We start from the raw sequence: 19152 nt of genomic DNA, 5'->3' as shown, positions 1-19152 counted from the left end.
CTTCTTTTTGCTGAATATAACGTTAACATTTTTTGAAGTGACGGCTCTTTTTGGCAAACAACATTAGGGACCTTTAGAAAAAAACATCAAATTAGAATAAACTAAGAACATTTTGGAACATGCATTTTTTCCCCTCATGGCTGACTTTTTAAAAAAGCCTGTTTCTGTGATTTCAACATTTATAATTAACTGCATGACAACAGAAAGACCTTTATTTATAGCACTTTAAAAATAATATAAGCAAAGCTTCATAAACAATGGAATAAAAAAATTTGCATCCTACCTGCTGGATATAGTTTCTTTTATTTTTCTTAAAAAAAAAAAGAGTGATCAAAGAAAATATAATGCTACCCTAAACAATGTTCTATCTTGCAGTTTAGTTGGTTTAAAATTTTAATTGTGAAGATTAGCTGAGACTATTAGGCTTATAATTAGAGGCAGTCTCATAGAGAATGAGAAAGTATCCTAGATCCAAAGCATTGCTTACTACAACCCAGGCATGCATTTTTAATGAACCACTTGCTGAGTACCTCTGGGGAGAGAATTATGCTTACTGCTACATTAAAAGTAATGAGAAAAAATATAAGTAAGACATGTTTTCCTGAATATTAAATGACAAAAAAGTTAAATTAAAATCAATGGACATAGGCATATTTCACTCTTCTGGATATGCACATTAATTCTATTAATTCTCCAAAAAAGGCTGATTTTCATGGTGTGGGGGGCGGGAGGGTGGCGGGCATCAGATTTTCAGATTTTCTCAAGATAATAGAAGGTTAAAAGGTGGCCTACAACAGCCAAATCCCAAGTGTGAACATGGACCTATGTTAATCATGGAGCATTAACTGAGTGCCTTTCCCCTACAACTATAACCACCTGTATTGTACTTTCCTAGTTTAGAAAGGGAACTGGGGGCTTTTTAACTTAGAGCTTTCCAGGGACAAATACCCTTAACCCCGTACAGAAAGAGTTTAACAAGAAAACTCTAGCATAATAGTCGCTAACATTTATTGAACATTTGTATGTTCTAGGCATCAAATTCAATGCTTTACACATGTCCTCTCATGCCTTCTCTGCCCTTTGACAAAGGTTCTCTTGTTATCCCCATTTTACAGATGAGGAAACAGGTTTAGAGTGAGCCACTTCCCCAAGGTCAAGCTGAGACTATATTATAGTTTACACAGGAAATAAAGTGAAGGGACGGGAAGGGGCGAGAATGTCGACAGCTCATTGCATTTTCAATATACTGGCTAAAGGAATTGTGGCACAGGTCTTCAGTGGCTTGGTTCCATGGTCTTTGTCTTTTGAGCTGGTCTGAATCTATACAAACCTATTAGCCTCAACTCCAGTTCTAAGTGGTGAGGGACCTCATCTCTCCAGCAGGGTGTGCTAAACAGGTGGCCTCCTCCAGGAGAGGCTATCAAACAACCATATACATGTGCATTCACATTTGCTGCCAAGTTTTTGTTTTGGTCACCTCTACTGCACATTTTAATCTGGAGACGATTACAGTCCATTCTTGGAAGGGATAAAGGAGATTAGCATTCGTGAGGTCAGCTCTGACAGTGTCCCTTTGTGCCTGCGTTCCTGACCTCAATCAACTTCTCCCTACTCTGTGAATAGGAGGTCCTCTGCTGCACAATCAGCATGCACTTCAGTGAGCTGGACAAAGAAGGGGAGCAACCCTCCCAGCTCTTTATCTCCAGAGATTGCTGAAGTCAGTCAAATACCAACTGGATGAGGTTTTACAAATTGGTGGCTACCCTAACTTTTTTCTGGATACAAGAGGGAAAGAATACCATCACTACCAACAACATCAGAATAAGTCCAGTGGCAGCTACTATTTATTTAGTGCTTCTGAAGTGCTTTGCAAGTAATGACTCTTACACCCCACAACCACAGTATGGGTTATAACTGTGTTTTCCAGATGGTGAGACTAGAGCCAAGAAAGGTTAAGTCACTTGCCCAAGTCACTTGTAAGTGGAGGAGTTGAGATTTGAGTCCCACAGTCCCGTAACTGTGCAGATTCCATGTGCTGCAGTTGTCTCAGTAATGATGCTCCAAAACACCTTTGACCCAAGCTCAGGAGAGATTTTCATTAGTCACAGGTGAGAGTCTCCTGGTTTAGAAAGACTGTTAGACACCATAAGAGGCCGTCAGGATAACTCTAATATTTTTTCCCTGAAAAGCAGATAGCCTTTTGCTGGGGGGTTGGTTTAGGAGCAGCTGCAGTTTGTTATGGATGCACGAGAGTGGCCTAGTGATCTTCTCAGCCCCTGCTATCCAAGGCTTGTGATTCTAGGATTCTGTTTCCCTACTTGGGGATGCAAATGCAGGCTCCTGGGTCACAATGGGAGTGCTCGAATTTCTTGTGCTAGTGCCTCATGTGAAAAGTTAGCTATTGTTTTTTGCATTTCTTTGAAAAGTTTGGAAAGATGCTGAGACAAGCAAAACAAGCCTCTTAGGACAATAAACTGGATGGGTGTACCCATGTTTTTATTTTTACTTTTTTAAAAAAGATGTTAAAAATACTTGCAAAACTCCACAAAAATGCTTGCTCACTCCTAAAGTTAGAAGTGCTTGAATTGAATTTTTTTCTTTTCCAACAGTTTGTAAAAAGACAAAGAGGCTGTACTCCCATGTTAACTGCAGCACTATTCACAATAGCCAAGATATGGAGTCTGCCTAAGTGTCCATCAACAGATGGATGGATAAGAAAATGTGGTACATATACACAATGGGATACTATACAGCCCTAAAAAAGAGGAAAATTCTGTCATTCAAGACAACACGGATGAACCTAAAGGACATTATGTTAAGTGAAATAAGCCAGGTACAGAGAGACAAATATCACTGTATCGCACTTATATGTGGAATCTAAAAACGTTGAACTCCAAAGTAGAGAGTAGAAGAGTGATTACCAGAGGCTGGGATTAGGGGGTGGATGGGGAAAGGAAAGCCATCTGTCAAATATACAAAGTTTCAGTTAGATAGGAAGAATAAATTCTAGTGTACTTTTTTTTGGCTTTTGTTTTTTTAGAAAAAGGGTCTCACTCTGTCTCCTGGGGTGGAGTACAGTGGCACAATCATAGCTCACTGTAGCTTTGAACTCCTGGGCTCAAGTGTTCCTCTCACTTCAGTCTCCCAAGTACCTAGGACCACAGTTGCATATAGTCTAATGCACCTGTAATTTTTTTTGTGGTGTTCTATTGCACAGTATGGTGACTATGGTGGACAATAATGTATTGTATATTTCAAAGTAGCTAAAAGAGGATTTTAAATGTTCTCATCACAAAGAAATGGTAAACATCTGAGGTGATGGATAGGCTAATTAACCCTATTTGATCATTCCTCAGCATATGTATATTGAAACATCATGTACCCCATAACTATGTACAATTATTATTATTTGCCAGTTAAAAGTAAAACAACAAGAAAGACAAAGACATAGGGTCTCCAAGATGCTGTTTGCCCTGCTCTAAGCATATCCCTCTTCTAGAGATAGAGCCAGTGGCTGACAAGTGACGCAGCTACTTCCACTAGATCTAAGTACCTTGAGAGGTGTGTTCAGGGGAGTAAACAGTTGCTCCATTACTGTTGCCCTAAAGTTAACAAACCCTCATATCCCCTCAACACAGGCAGAGTCAGGGCAGAGCCTTAGATAGTATTGTAGCACATGGTAACCTGAAGGACAATCTAGTGCATCCCTCAGCTTGCAGATGAGGAGGTTGAGGCACAAGAATGGGGCTTCTCAAGGTCCCCTGTCTGGTTAGGGGCATAGCCAAGCCCAGGACTTAGGTGGCTGAAGAACTCTTTTCACTTTCTGAACTACTGGGAGACATGCTCCTCTTGTACTTGGTTTTGATAGTACCATGCCTGGTGACATTTGCCAAGAGGTACAGCTGATCTTGTCTTCATGGATGAGGATGGCTCTGAGGGTGAAAAGATATATGGCATGTAAAGCACCCAGGTGCCCCCACACCAGTGACCAATAAACAATAGCTCCTCAAAATTGCAGAGCTAAGAAAAAGGTGACCAAATCCTCAAGCACTGCTAAGGAGCAATAGCTCCTTATGATGATGACTAACAGTATGATGACCACTCATGGAGCCAGTTTAAGGATTAAAGTCATCTGGCTATTTACCCACTTTATATAAATACACGGGCACACACACATTCATAAAGACACCACTATGCTTTTAGGAAGGCACGTACCTCACTGTTGGCACTTTCCACAAATGACCCCCCGAACATGGCTGCCATCCACTCACAGCTGCAGATCAGCAGCGGCTTGTGGGCACTGATGGCTCCATCATCCAATTTAAATGTCACGTCTGCCAAGGGATTGAGGAAACACAACCATGAGCCAGCTTTGCTGAGAGCTTCAACCAAGGCTTCTGCTCCCATAGCCACCAAACTGCATCTCCCTTACTCTCTCTTGCATGTCTTTACTTATTGATTTTATGTCAATTCCAATCTTTGAGCTTTGGCACACCCAGCTCCCACCTAAGGGAGAATTCTGCATTTAACATCATCACACATAAAGTCATGGCACAAACTCTCTGAACCAGAAAGTAACAGAAAGGAGGGAATATTTTTTCCTCCTTACTATGCAAAACTTCAAGCATATAAAACAGTGGAACGAACAGTATGATGACCACTCATTTATCCTTGTTAACATTTTGGCATGTTTGTTTTACATATATTTTTAATTTACACCATTTTACTTACTAATACTCAGTTAAAACTTACGTTTATAATATGCTCTACTCGTATGCTATACTGAAATGTAACCGAATTACTGTTTTTTTAAGAGATTTTGGGGGTTCTGGCTATGTTGTCCAGGCTGGATTTAAACTGCTGGGTTCCAGCAGTCCTAGTATCTCAGTCTCTGAAGTAGCTGGGACTGTGGGCAAATTAGCCACCATGCCTGGCTATACGTGTATTTTTGTATAATTTTATATATGTGTATAGACTTTTTTTTTTTTTTACAGATAGCATGGCACTTCACTATTAACTACCTTATCACAAGTTTTCCCAAAATAACAAGTCTCCTAAATAACCATACCATGATTACACCTAAGAAAATTAAAAATAATTCCCTATTATCATCCACTACATTGTTCATATTCAAATTTCTCCAATTATCCCTAAATTGTATTTCATAGCTTTAAAAAAAAACAACAGAATCCAATTGAGACTCCCACGTTGTATTTGATTATTATGCCTCTCCAGTAAGGAGGGGTGATTTAATCAACTCTACCTAAAGCTCACTGTTTCAGTTACTGTAGGTTTGTAACATATTCTTTTCATTAATTTTCAAGACTATTTCTGTACCACAATGGCCAGTGTTTGAAGTAAATACTACTGATAAGCTTTAAAATGAATGAACTGAGTCTTTAGGAACCACTTACTACATGTGTAGTGCCCTGGCAGGGATTATAAAAGATAAAGACAGAGGTAGAGGTATCCATATAAATAGAAGTCAGGAAGTCAACATTTTACAATGAAATTATACAAACCCACACACCCGCCCAGAGGACAATTTCAGAACAAAAATAGTCCAAGTGTAAGACAGTACAAGCATGGGTCAATAACCCATATTGGATGTGGGCCACCAGCGTGCTTAACAATTATGAAAGGGTGCTGCGGGCAGCATATGGCTTAGTTATCAAAGGCAAAGGAGGTGCAAGAAAACTACAGAAGTGCAGGGCCAAGGAGCATGAGGACAGAAAAGGAGAGGGGATGGAAACAGATGAGACACCCCTTGTAGGAAGATGGAGGGCCACCAAAATTGCCTAAAGGACTTTAGTGGCCTCAGGACTTGAGATCACTGATTTTTGTCATGGGTCAGTGCTGAAGGGTCAATGGAGAATACAATTGGTCAGAGAATAGATTCTGAAGGGGAATTGTATGCAACAAGCCCACTGGAGATAGGCTCGGGGTCCCTGATCCACTCTTGAGGAGCAGTGCGGTACCATGGTGGTTTATGGAACAGGTTTTGATACCCACAAGAGAATGGGTTCAAATCCTGGCTCTACCATTTATTGCTGGTGTGACCATGAGCAGATTACCTAACCTCTCTGTCCCTTGGTTTCTCCGTCTGCAAAATGGAGACAATCATATTTAACCTTTAAGTCTGATGAGGGTTAAAGAAGTTAATGCCTATAGCTTAGAAAGGTACATGGGAAAAAATAAGTACGTATAAATGTTAGCTATGGTTCTTCTTTCTCCTGCTCATGTCTGGCTAACGTTCAATGAAACACAATCAAAGGTATTAATGGCTCTGCCCCGCGGCCCACTCACCTGAGAACGTTCCCTTGCTGAGACACTCTTTTATCCGATTGGCTTTCCTGACGTGAAAGGCTTTTGTAATCTCCTGGTTCATGAAGGCTTCCTTGTTCATGATGTTTTCCACCATCATCCTCAAATCGAACATCTCTAGGACCTCCGCGATCTGAGCCAGGCCCACCAAATCCTTTTCCTTTTCATCCAGTTGTCCCGTATAAAGAAACTGGAGCAGGGTCCGAAAAGGGCCTGGCTGGACTGAAGCGTCCATCCTGACCACAGTCATGGGGCCCACCCGCTTTGAAATGGGGTTGACTTGCATTTCCCTGTACATGCCAATGAACCCCTTACTCCAGCCAGCCAAAGTCTGTGTCTCAGGAACTGCACCCTCGGCTTCCAGCCCCAGAGCCTCCACCAGGCTCTTGTTTGAAGACTTCCACTGCTCGGCCTGAGGTGTCCTAGGTGGGCCCTCCTCCCTTTCTTCCTCTGGGTCGACACTCAATATCTGCCCCTGGAAATCTCTGCTTTGCTTCTCTTTCTCACAAGCTCCTTCACTCCAATTTGGGGATTCTTCACATTCCATTAAAAACAGATCATAAAATTTGGAAGAAGAGGTAGCGAGGTAAATTCGATGTGCAAAGATGTGTTCCTGGTCCTGAAGGATGAACAGAACATCGGCACATAGAGGATTGTCCAGTAAACAGGCAGCTTCATTTGTCCCCATGGAAGGACACTCTGGAATTTTGATGACCGGTGGAGGGGCTTTTGGAGGTAGGAAGGGTGCCTGAAGTAAAGGTTTCTGGACTTTCTTTAGGTGGGATTTCCAGAATTGCAGGTGCCTGCGGGAAATCAGCGCTGCTCGGATTGCATTGTCAAACACATCCTTGATACCAAACTGGTCAAACACGCTTGTTTCATAGTATGGTAAGCCAAGTTCCTTTGCTACCTCTCGGCCTTTTTCTGGGGGCAAAATATCCCCTCTCTTTATGGGCCTGAAATAGAACATTTTAAAAATTGTAATCAGCCTTGTTTTAGGAAAAAAACAGTAACAAGGGTCTATCTAAGCACGTAATGGAACTATACACTGAAAAGTCCAATCAGGCTTTTAGTCTCTGGAAAAATCTGCCACCACCTCAAGTCTTTGAACTATAAAGGAGTTATGATTGAAGGAAAAAATAATGCTTTCAAATATTTCAGAGTTTCAATGCACATAATTTGTGAAGCTTATCCATAAATATTCCATGTTTTTATGTTATTATAAATGGCATTGTTTTGTAAATTTTATTTTCCAATTGTTCATTTCTTAGTGTATATAAATACAATTGATTTTTGTGTATTGACCTTTTATCCTGTTATTTTGCTAAATTAATATATTAATTCTGATAGCTTTTTTTGTAGATTCCTTAGAACTTTTCATTTACATGACCATGTGCCTACATAGAGAGAGTTTTACTTCTTTTAAAAAAAATGCTCTCAGCAGTAACCATAGTAACTGAAGGAACATCCCTTTACTAGCTATTTAATCTTGGGTAAGTTACTTAACCTTATTAAACATTAGTTTTTCCATCTGTAAAACAGGAATAATAATAACAACGAGTAATTATATCTTGAAGGACTAATGAAATGTTTAAATTATTAGCATGGCTATGCTAAGCATAGTATTTGGTCCACAGTAAGTGCCTGATAAATGTTAGCTGTTATCATCATTATCACTACTCTCTTCATCACCTTCATCTTTATCAACAGCATCTTATATTTGAATTTTACTTTATAACTTTAAAATGCATTCATATACATTTTTCATGTAAGCCTCACAATAGCCCTGTGAGTTATTATTTCTGTTCTACATTCTGAGGAAACTGAGGCAGAAAGGTTAAAGGGTTTGTCTGAAATCACATTTTCAGGCTGCTGAGACCTCTATTAAGCAATTAGACTCAAGACTTTCCCATTCCTAGTTAAATGATCCACTTCCTATAGCTCTTCTCTGTTGGATTTGTGAATTCTCTTTCAAATCTTCCCCTTCTTTTTTCCTCCAATCCCTTTTTCAAGCCTTCATCATCTTTTGCTTGGACTTGCATTAGCCCCTTAACTAATCTTTCTTCACACCCACTCCCCACATTTTAGTCCACAGTCCTCACTGCTTCAAGAAAAGTCCTTACATAACACAACTATGACCTGGTGGCAGCTCTGTTTTAACTTCCTCTGATATCACAAAGCCCCTGGAATAAAGTCCATACCCTTTAGGCTGGCACACAAGGCCCATTTACAATCTAATCAAACCCTGGGAGGACAAATCTTGGGAAACAGTAGACTCAGTACAGTGCTGGGGTTATGGCATAACCATGGTAAAGGCATAGATGGGTTCCAGAACACAGGCAGGAAGTGCTTTATTGTGACACATCACAAAGTGTTGATTCTAACACACACCCTTAGGAACTTATCTTCTTATATAAATATTTGGCCTTTAACACCAAAAGTAATATATAGGACAGACACTGGTCTTAGGAGGAAAAAGATGATACTGGATAGAATTTGGATTTGATGACTTAGATGAAAAGGAGGGAAAATTATAGGGTATTAACAAAGGTGGAAGGGAAGTGCAGGGAAGAAGGTTTAACTCAAAAGTTCGCTCCTGTGAGCATTGCGTTCCTTGTTCTTAAGACTGACTTGAAATTTACCAACTGATGAAACTCTTCAAGGCTTAGCTCAAATACAAACTCCTTCACAAAATCTTCTTAGAATTGCTCTGTAGAAGGCACTGTCCCCTCCACTGTTCTCTACAGCTCTGCAACTCTCCTCCAGTCCATGATTGTGAGGCCTGATTATCATAACCTACTCTTTTTATACAGAAAGTTGCCAAGGCCAGGACAGTCTCTCATTTACGGTGAACTTCTTAACCTCTACGTGGGTCCTAATATTCAATTCCTAGTCCATGCATTGAAGAACACAAGGATTGTGGAAACTGAATATAAAGTGTTTTTAGAAATTTAATGTAAAACATACCTAGAACATCAGAAATTGTCTAAAGAAAGTACCATTTACCATTGCTTGGAGAGCATAAAAATTTGTGTAAATATAAAATTTTGTAATAAGCCTGTTAGGCAAATGTCAAAATAAGGGATTTTTGTTGTTGTTGCTGTTTGCTTTTTTTTTTTTTTTTTTTTTTTTGAGGCAGGGTCTTGCTCTGTCACCTAGGCTGGAGTGCAGTGGTGCAATCATGGTCCACTGCAGCCCTGTCCTCCCAGGTTCAGGTGATCCTCCCACCTCAGCCTCTCAAGTCACTGAAACCACAGGTGTGCACCACCAGTCCTGGTTGATTTTTTTTTAATTTTTATTTTTCTAGAGACGTGGTCTCACTATGTTGCCCAGGCTGGTTTCAAACTCCTGGCCTCAAGTGATCCTCCCGCCTTGGCCTCCTGAAATGTTGGGTTTACAGGCATGAGCCACTGTGCCCAGCCTAGAGGAGGGTATTAATATCAAAATTTTTTGAAAAGGAGTGCTCTCCAGCCAAAAAGTTCAGCATAAAAAAAAAACATTAAAAGTTGTTTTTTTATAAAGGGGATTTGAGGGAACTCACATTTTAAAAGAAACATATTTCCCTCCATATGGTTTGGCTATGTCCCCACTCAAATCTCATCTTGAACTGTAGTTCCCATAATCCCCATGTGTTATGGGAGGGACCTGGTGAAAGGTAACTGAATCATGGGGGCGGTTTCCCCCATACTATTCTCATAACAGTGAGTAAGTTCTCATGAGATCTGATGGTTTTATAAAGGGCATCCCCCTTTGCTCGGTTCTCATTCTTCTCTCTCCTGCCGCCATGTGAAGAAGGATGTGTTTTCTTCCCCTCTGCCATGATTGTAAATTTCCTGAGGCCTCCGCAGCCATGCTAAACTGTGAGTCAATTAAACTTCTTTCCTTCATAAATCAGTCTCAATTATCTCTTTATTAGCAGCATGAGAATGGACTAATACACCCCACCAAAATCAATATCAACATTTTATATATAGTGAAACAAATTCTCCTTCAAGTTGTATTTTACATTTGTGACACTTAAAAATATAACCACTAGAGACATTTAAAAAGTAGTAGCTGTTTGTTTTGCAACTATAGGTCCGAATGATTTTCAAAAAGTGGACACTGTCATCTTGAGAATGAAATACTGTAACAGGTTGGACTGAGGAATACAAGGAAGATGAAAAACACTTCAATATGTGTGTTTGTATGAATCTGGTGTTCTCTGGGGCCCAGATACCTCTAAGTATTAACTAATTGTATTGTAATAATTATAATTTCAAGGATGATATTATTATGAGTAACCAACATTTTGTCTAATACTTTATACTTTTCAAAGTGCTTTTAATCACATGCTTTCATAATTACAGAATTTACTTCAAGTGCTGTCCAATCATTTGAGAAAAATGAGTTCTGACACCAGAGAGGATGGTGCCTGTTAGAAGGGCTCAGGGCACACTCCTCATGATTTATGGGCTGACTTAAAGCCCATGGCTGATTGATGGGATCCAGGAGTGTTGAAGAGCAGAACACCAGGCTACAGAGACACCTGCTGCCTGTAAATTTTAACTTGGTCAGGACAGGGAAACACTGAGTCCCTTGGCTTACCTTGCTAACGGGCGCCTGGCTCGATTAACAGCTTCCAGGTCGGCATAGCGGAGATCGAGCTGGCACCCAACAAGGATAACGGGTGTTCGAGGGCAAAAGTGCTTGATTTCTGGATACCACATGCTTTTCACATGATTTAGGGAATTGGGATTAGCGATTGAAAAACAGAGGACCACAACATCAGACCTAAAAGGAAATCATAAAAGAAGCTTGTATTGCCTTTTAACATTTTTTTTTTTTTACCATTATGGTTCCTCCCAAACCCCATCCTTCTAATGCCATCTCACGTCACAATTAAAAAAAAAAGGACCAGATATTAAAAAACATCTTGGAGTCATGCAAACAGCCTGATAAGCCCCCACATTCCAGCACCAACACAGCCTAACAGTTCATTTCCATATTGCACTGCAGAATGCTGATGCATTGACGTTTCCGATGAAGTTACTTTATGGTAGAGATGATTACCCAAACTTGTCTCAGTCCTGGAACCACAACATGCTGAACTATTTCTCTTCATCACAAGAAATAGTTTCAAGAGAAAAGAAAATAATACAAACTACCTTTCACCAGTTTAAACAACATAAAGGTGATGATGACTCATCCCAATGAGATAAAGCAAACAATTTAAACATTACTGAAAATGTAATAAGTATTTGCTGTACAGAGTCAGCAAATACACAGAAGGATTTCTGCCCTTCTTCCCACTTATGCACACATGTAGACAGCATAGCCACTTATCTGTTTCCGAAAAGAAAAATCCTGAATTTGCGGGAATTTTGACTCTTTACTAAGTAAGGCAAGAAGGTAATATTTAACATATAACTAGGCAAGAATTAGATTGATGACTAACAAGATGAGAAAATATTGGAAGCAGATTTCTCAAATGTTACATGAGATACAAAGCAGGTATATGGGGAAAAGAAAAACTGCTTTATAGTAAATTTTGACATAAGGGTCATCCATTTTTACATAATAACTTACCATTCTAGGAGTCAAAGAACTATTTTACAAAACAGTTGTCCAATTATGATGTTTGATAAATAGCTGCTAAAAGGAATCTTTCATTGGAATTATAAACCATCATTCTAGGTTAAAATGTGCTGAATGATGACTTTCAAAACATTGAGGCAAAAGGATATAAAGAATAAGAAAAGTTACGCCCAAGGATTCAAGACTATCTTGTGGCTAAATTCAGAAATAAACTCTTATAATTTCATTAGATGTTAATTTATTGCCTTTATTGTTTATGTAATGAGAAGAGTCAAGTCGATGAATCAAAACACCTTCCTTTTAAATCATTAATGAGCTTTCCCCCCTACATATCAATGAAGACAAACAAATATATGCAGGCAACCACAAAATTTCTAAAAATAATCATTTGCAATGCAGAAAACTGCAGGGTGCTTACATTAAATGTAATTCACAAGCTGTGTCTTTAAATTTACATCCAAGAAAAGCTGCACCAGACCACAACAAATAGAGCAGAAAATCCTGAGATTAAAATATTTCCAAATTATAAAAGAGGACCTAGGACTTAAAGTAGATGAATGTATTAATCTGAATGTTCAGAATCATCTTGAATAAAGCTATCAAGATTCTTGGATGCTGGGATGATATGAGTGAAAATATGCATAAATATATAAATGAAAAGGAAACATGTCTTGTCTTTGGGATTCTGATTTACTTAGTGAAATATTCTGTGCTCAGTCTTACTTACAATCAGCATAAATAACAGTATCCAGTAAAGCCAAGAATGCTTTGAATTTTACATTTTTTATGGGCTGAGTTTTCTATTATTCATAATCCTATTTATATCAGGTATCTGATGAAACTCTGCTATAAGCTTCATCCTGAACATAAAATAAAGCCACCATGAATTTTGGCACAGTGAGAATAGAATGAGAATATCTGAGGTTCAAAATTATGCAAAAAGAATTGAGGAAATCCAGCATCTAAATGTGTTATAATATGTATAAAATAGTTCTAATTGGTGCCTTCTATTTCCCTATTAAGACACATGGCTCTAAGGGGAATCATTCTCAGAGCTTAATTTATATGACAGACATGTAGCTAAATGTCAATTCTGTTCTCTAATTTTATGATACAGCATGTGAGGTTTTGAAATCAGAGCTAGCTTGGTTGTCAAGGTTACCATGATAACACTCATGGTATTGAACACATACTAGTTGCTATCCAGATGACCCGTAAACAAGTACAGACAGGACCTTGGGGGTTGAAAAAAAAGGAATCTTGTGATGATAGTAGCACAATGCCATCACACAATACAGGTCCTGAGGGCCCAACTTCTAACTATGTCACATCAATATCTAAATGCATGAAATGCCATTGGAAAGCTGGAAAAATAATTCAATGTCCTGTAAATATTTCACCTCAAAATAATGATAGTTAAAGAAAAGAGGTTGTGCTGAGAGCAATACTACCTCTGAAGATAAAATAACTTATTGAGTCAAAATTCTATCTGTATATCAAAAAAAAGGTCTTCTTTTTTTTCATATTCACATTTAGGTGCTATGAGAATCTGTGCTCATTATTTTACACTGAAAACAGTTTAAAAATAAGATTATTTTTTATTTATTTATTTTTTGAGATGGAGTTTTGCTCTTGTTGCCTAGGCTGGAGTGCAATGGCACGATCTCAGCTCACTGCAACCTCTGCCTCCTGGGTTCAAGCAATTCCCCTGATTCAGCCTCCTGAGTAGCTGGGATTACAGGCATGTGCCACCATGCCCGGCTAATTTTGTATTTTTAGTAGAGATGGGGTTTCTCCATGTTGGTCAGGCTGGTCTCAAACTCCCCACCTCGGGTGATCCACCCACCTCGGCCTCCCAAAGTGTTGAGATTACAGGCGTGAGCCACTGCGACCGGCCCAAGATCATATTTTAAGTATCACAATGCTTAAATGTCTTGTGGTTAACCCTTGTTGATCTAAATACAAATGCAAGTTAAGAAAACTTTACATAAAGATTACATAGAATTCTATTCTTAAGGTCTGCCATATGAACATAGCTCCCTAAAACCAAGTTTAACCAAAAGGCTAAGCATTAGGAATCAATGGACGCAGTGACAGAGCTATAGAAAGATGCTGCTTTGATGCATTTCTCCTTACCAATATTCTTTTCTAATTCCTAATTCTCAACACATCAGTATCCTCTGTGATATAAACACATATACAATCAAGTAACTATTTACAGAATGCCATTTATTCCCTCTAGATTTCGAGCCATTTTTTTTTAATCTAGTCAAAGAAGGCACAAGACCTGCAGCTAAGAATATCTCCAGCTTTAGGCAGAATGCCAAGGAACTAGAGATATTAAATAACTTTTAATCAAAACATTCATTCCCATGTGGAGACTGTTCAATGTCTGACATAAGCTTGTGTTTAAAAAATACCATTCCTCTGAAAGATAAAAAGAAACAGGCAAGTCCTAGCATTTCTATTTCTATGGCTCTGTTACATTTTTTAACTTTGAAGAGTCAGTTTAAAAATAATTGGGAGTGGTGAGTGTGATGAGGACATTCTCACATATCAGGCAGTAGGGTTAGTCTAGAAATGACCTCAGGGGTCCTGTTTCAGCTGTAAAAAGGATCAAATAGGATTTAAATGGAATCCTACGGATATTTGGGGTAGAAAGCATAAGAATTCAAGAATGCAGAGGCAGAGTACAGGGTACATGAGATTGTAAACTCCAGAACCTGAATACTGAGAAGGTGTAGGAAGGAGTTTGGAACGTTTATTGTACTTACTTTTATTAAATATTTTATGTTTCACTGGGCTAAACAGTTTTATTAGAGAAAGCCAGAATTACAAAGGACTTAAGGATATATGGTCTTAGTTGCTTGCCCTTGCCCATGGAATGTTTATATCTTAGGGAAAAATGACTTCTTCTTTCTAAGGAGAAAATATCAATATAAAAATTTCGCTGGGTACTAACACATCAAATAATGTCCATGAAATAATGTTTTGACTAGTCAAATAAAAAACAATCTTAAATAAATGGAAATGTTGAAACAATTGGAGATCTTGTTTCATAGAGGAGTGGGAGTGAATCAGAGAGACCAAGTCATCCAAAAATGCCTGAGCTGATAAAGCCAAGCTCAGCTGCATCAGTTTCACTTCAGATATTAAACAAACAAAAAAAGCATATTTTTTTTTCAGTTATCTTTCTAGGGGAACACTGGCCAAAGATAGCATGTGAAAGATTGGCAAGGATATTTGAATAACATAAGGAGTACATGCAAAGTTGGGACCAATCTTTGTTGGAGGATTAAAGAAAAAAAATCCAAAAAAAGTGCATCTTACCCACATATCTTGGCCCTAGCTAGACTTTGAACAGCAAAATACCACACATGTTCTCAGAGACTGTCTTTATAATGTCTACCGTCAAATATAGCAGAGTTGGTGGGAAAAGATCGGAGAAGCAACCAGAAGCTTAACTTTTTTTCCAATCTGAAATACCAGATTCATCCTTTGAAGACATGGTCGGAAAAGAATTGATAATCAATAACAAACTTTTATTGTTAAATGAATTTTCTTCTAAGTTCTTTCCTGTCACAAAAGTACTGTCTTCTTAGTTTGACTTTCCTTTTCTAGTCTCATTTATTTTGCCACTATCATCCAGCTGAGGAGCTGTGGGCCTTGGGTTTTCTTACCTGGTTAAGTGAAAGAATAATTCTGACTTTATCTTTTTATCTAGAAGCTTCAGATCAGGTCAATTTTACGGGCAATGAGAAGGACAGTGGACTCCACCAAGTTCTCCAGAAAGCTGTGAGTGGGACAGCCAAATGCCTTCTCCAGTTTGTCTGAGTCTGGTTGGGTCTCTTGATACACTAACACTCGGTGACCAAGAATAAGCTAACAATTATATACATATACATATAATTTTTTTTTTTGAGATGGAGTCTTGCTCTGTTGCCCAGGCTGGAGTGAAGTGGCTCAATCTCGGCTCACTGCAACCTCCACCTCCCGAGTTCAAGCAACTCTCCTGCCTCAGCCTCCCGAGTAGCTGGGGTTACAGGTGCATGACCATGCCTGGCTAATTTTTTGTATTTTTAGTAGAGATGGGGTTTCACCATGTTGGCCAGGCTGGTCTTGAACTCCTGACCTTGTGATCTTCCCACCTCGGCTTCGCAAAGCGCTGGGATTACAGGCATGAGCCACTGCGCCTGACCGCTAATAATTATATTTACCCAAGTTCTGCTTGAAGTATCTCCTTTCAATGTACATTTGTACAAATTCTTTTGTTTCGTGGTAGGATCCTACCTCTTTATATGTCATCATTGACTATTATTACTTATTTTTTTAGGAGAGACTCCCCATATCCAGTATATGGACAGACATTGTGGTCACATTTTAATGGGCTTCTTTTCTTTGTCACTGTGCATGAGTCCCCCTCTGGCAAAGATTCAAGTAGGAGTGTCTGACCTCCTTCTTTGGGGCTTCAAGCTTCTTTTTCCCTGCTGGTAACTGAGGTAGGTTCTTTACAGAAACATTTTCAAAACCATTCATGTCGACAACATATCTTTCATGCATATAGTCTGACAGGGCTATGCAAACAGACAGATCAAAACAGCACAAAACAGCTGGGAGCATGGCAGAGAAAAGGAATGTGTAACACGTGGCTTTGGAAAATTTTAGTAGGGGAGCAGCCCAGTGTGTATGAGATGCAGAGGGAGTTGTCAGTGATGGTGCACATAACCACCAGGAGATGAATGGCCGTGTAAGCTCATACTCATGGAGGATGGAGAGGCCTGTAGGGGAGCGCCTGGCAGGGGATCTGGGGATAGCAGGGCAGAACCATGCAGCGCCCTGGATGTGAGCAGAGAAATCAAGTTAATACTTTACCAATAGCGTGAGGCTTCTTAAGTACAGATGTTATGTGGGGAAAACTGTCAAAACATCCTGAAATATATCCAGATTTGTGAGTGATTAGCATGTGCAACTATTTTTTTCCAAGCCCATATCTGCATGTTTAGTAGGAAGCAATATTTTAAACCAGTCTTCCACCACCCTCTGAAAGTGGGGCCAAAGCAATGCATGCTCTTAAGTGCAGGGAAGTCACATCAACATCCCAGCAATGCCACCAAACCCTAAAGTAGATAATATTGAAAGCAATGGCAAAAACCGCAATTATGTTTGCACCAACCTAATACTTGAGTCTTAGAAATGGTTGGTTTTACGATCATAGTACAAATATCATAGGGGGCAAAGGCCTTGCCAAACAAGGTTGTGGGTTATCATCCAATGAAATCAGGCCATTTTCCACTCAAAATCTCATTTTCTATACTTGGCAAATCATACTCCTGTTAGTTTATTCTTACACCTCACACAATCATCAGAAGTTGAATGCATGTGAAATTGCGTGAAGCACAAATAATTTATTAAAAGAAACAGCTTAAACAGTCTTACTTAACTCCTGGTCAACGAATGCAGGAGGCACTGAAGTAAAGAAGGCTTGTTAAACAGACGAAGGCGAAATTGTGGTAATAAACTCTCTTTCAACTCCATCTGGAGTTCACATTCCTCTTTGGCATTCCCTGAAGCTAAATGACTGAGGAACTTCCTTCCTATACCTTTCATGTTTTCTTCTGAGGGCAAGTTGCACAAATAAGAAAACTTCAGTGTCAGCTACTGTGCTATATGGGAGGTCTCTGGGATTAACCTCCCCGACTCTTCTGAGACCAAACTGGGTGAACCAGCACGATCATTTGACCACGATGACAAAGGGACTCTACCCAGCCTCCTTGGCAACTCTCTTTGATTCAGTAAAGGTATCAGGAATGGGCAAGTCACTTACCCAGTATTATTCATCAACCATCTAATCATTTCTTGCAGAAATAGTAACTGAGAACCTACTGTGTACCAGGCACTCTTCTAGGCATTGGGGATAGAGTGATTAGTAAAAGACACAAACTGCTGTCCTTGTCACACTTGTCCTCATTATGTTCACATTCTAGTGAAGACAGACAATAAAGAAGAAAAATATTTAAAATAGGTAGTGCTAAGTGCTAATTAGAAAATAAAGCAGGGAAAGGGGACAGAGATATCGGGGAGCAAAAATTGCTGTTGAAAATGAGGTGGCTAGGGAAGGCCTCGCTGAGAAGGTGACATGTCCAGAAGCCCTGGGGGAAGGGAGGGAGTCAGTATGCCAGTGTCTGGGGGAAGAACCTAGCAGAAGAGGAAACAGCTAGAACAAAGGCCCGAGGTAGGAGCCTGCCTGTGGTGCCCTCCTGGAGGAAGGGACCATGCCATTCTGCTGGAGCACAGTCGTGAGGGGAAACTGAAGTCTTTGAGCAGAACGTCATGATATAATTTATGTTTGAACAGTGTCAGTCCATTGCTTTAATGAGAATGGACTAAACTGGTGGCAAGGTAAGAGTGGGAGAGGACTGGGAGGGTCAGGGGATAGGGAGGGAAAGGCAGGAAGAAGCAGAGGACCAATTAAGAGGTAAGAATTCCGAGAGAGAGGATGGTGACTCTGCTGAGCCTGGGAGGGGTTCCCTGCAGGTGGAAGTGGCTGCATTCTGTATACACACGCTGAAGGTATAGCCTGAGGACCAGATGTGTGATGTGAACCAAAATAGTTCAGAATAATGCTAAGCTTTTTCCTGAGCTATTTATTTTTGCTTCCCTGTTCTGGGAACTGACACCTTTAGTTCAGCATTGTTAACACTGAATTGTAATGGTTTATGTAGCTGTCTTTTCCACCATACTATGAGGTCATTTTCAGGGATTTTGTACTGTTCCTATTAGTTTCTCTCTCATTGTGCGCACACAGTGTAAGGAAACAGGCCCTCAATTAATTTTTATTAAATTTAAAGGCCTTATGGATATCAGAAAGTAAAACCTGCATATACAAATGTGTGTGCAGACTCAAAGTCTAAAAAAGATGAATTTAGGATTAAAGTAAGTTAGAGAATCACTTGAAACTTTAATAAAGAACGAAAATATAATGTGAGCCATTACAGTTCTTCAGACTGTTAATGCTGAAAGACTGCCATGTAATACCTCTGGTATACAGCAGAGGTTAACCGGTTAATATCTATATATTTTAATTATTTGAATTTCTCTAAAAAATCTCTTTACCCCATGTAATTGGATAATTTCATAACACCAGAATAATAATGCATTAATAATTTCTTCCAGGAATTAGATTATCTCCAGAAGCAAAGGAAATGTAAAGACATGGACATGTTACTTTCAGGATTAATTCCAGGTAAGTTA

The 19152-nt window shown here is 39.4% G+C and overlaps 1 protein-coding gene across 20 annotated transcripts in view; it reads right to left on the bottom strand.

Moving 5' to 3' along the window:
* Nucleotides 1-19152, bottom strand: part of RHOBTB1 (Rho related BTB domain containing 1) — a 132563-nt gene that overhangs the window by 12466 nt on the left and 100945 nt on the right. For 19 of the 20 annotated variants that reach the window (XM_054435798.2, XM_054435789.2, XM_054435785.1 and 16 more), the window contains 3 exons: nt 10912-11097; nt 6307-7280; nt 4216-4334 (listed from right to left, as the gene is read on the bottom strand). In XM_054435798.2, coding sequence (XP_054291773.1) covers nt 4216-4334; nt 6307-7280; nt 10912-11097 — 1279 coding nt within the window. The remainder of the gene's footprint in view (nt 1-4215; nt 4335-6306; nt 7281-10911; nt 11098-19152) is intronic. The other variant, XM_063669947.1, reaches the window with a different exon arrangement.

The sequence above is a fragment of the Pongo pygmaeus genome, chromosome 8 (assembly GCF_028885625.2).
Source record: "Pongo pygmaeus isolate AG05252 chromosome 8, NHGRI_mPonPyg2-v2.0_pri, whole genome shotgun sequence".
Classification (NCBI taxonomy): Eukaryota; Metazoa; Chordata; class Mammalia; order Primates; family Hominidae; genus Pongo; species Pongo pygmaeus.
The sequence above is the reverse complement of the archived record's forward strand: the minus strand, read 5'-3'. Positions and strand labels throughout refer to the sequence as shown.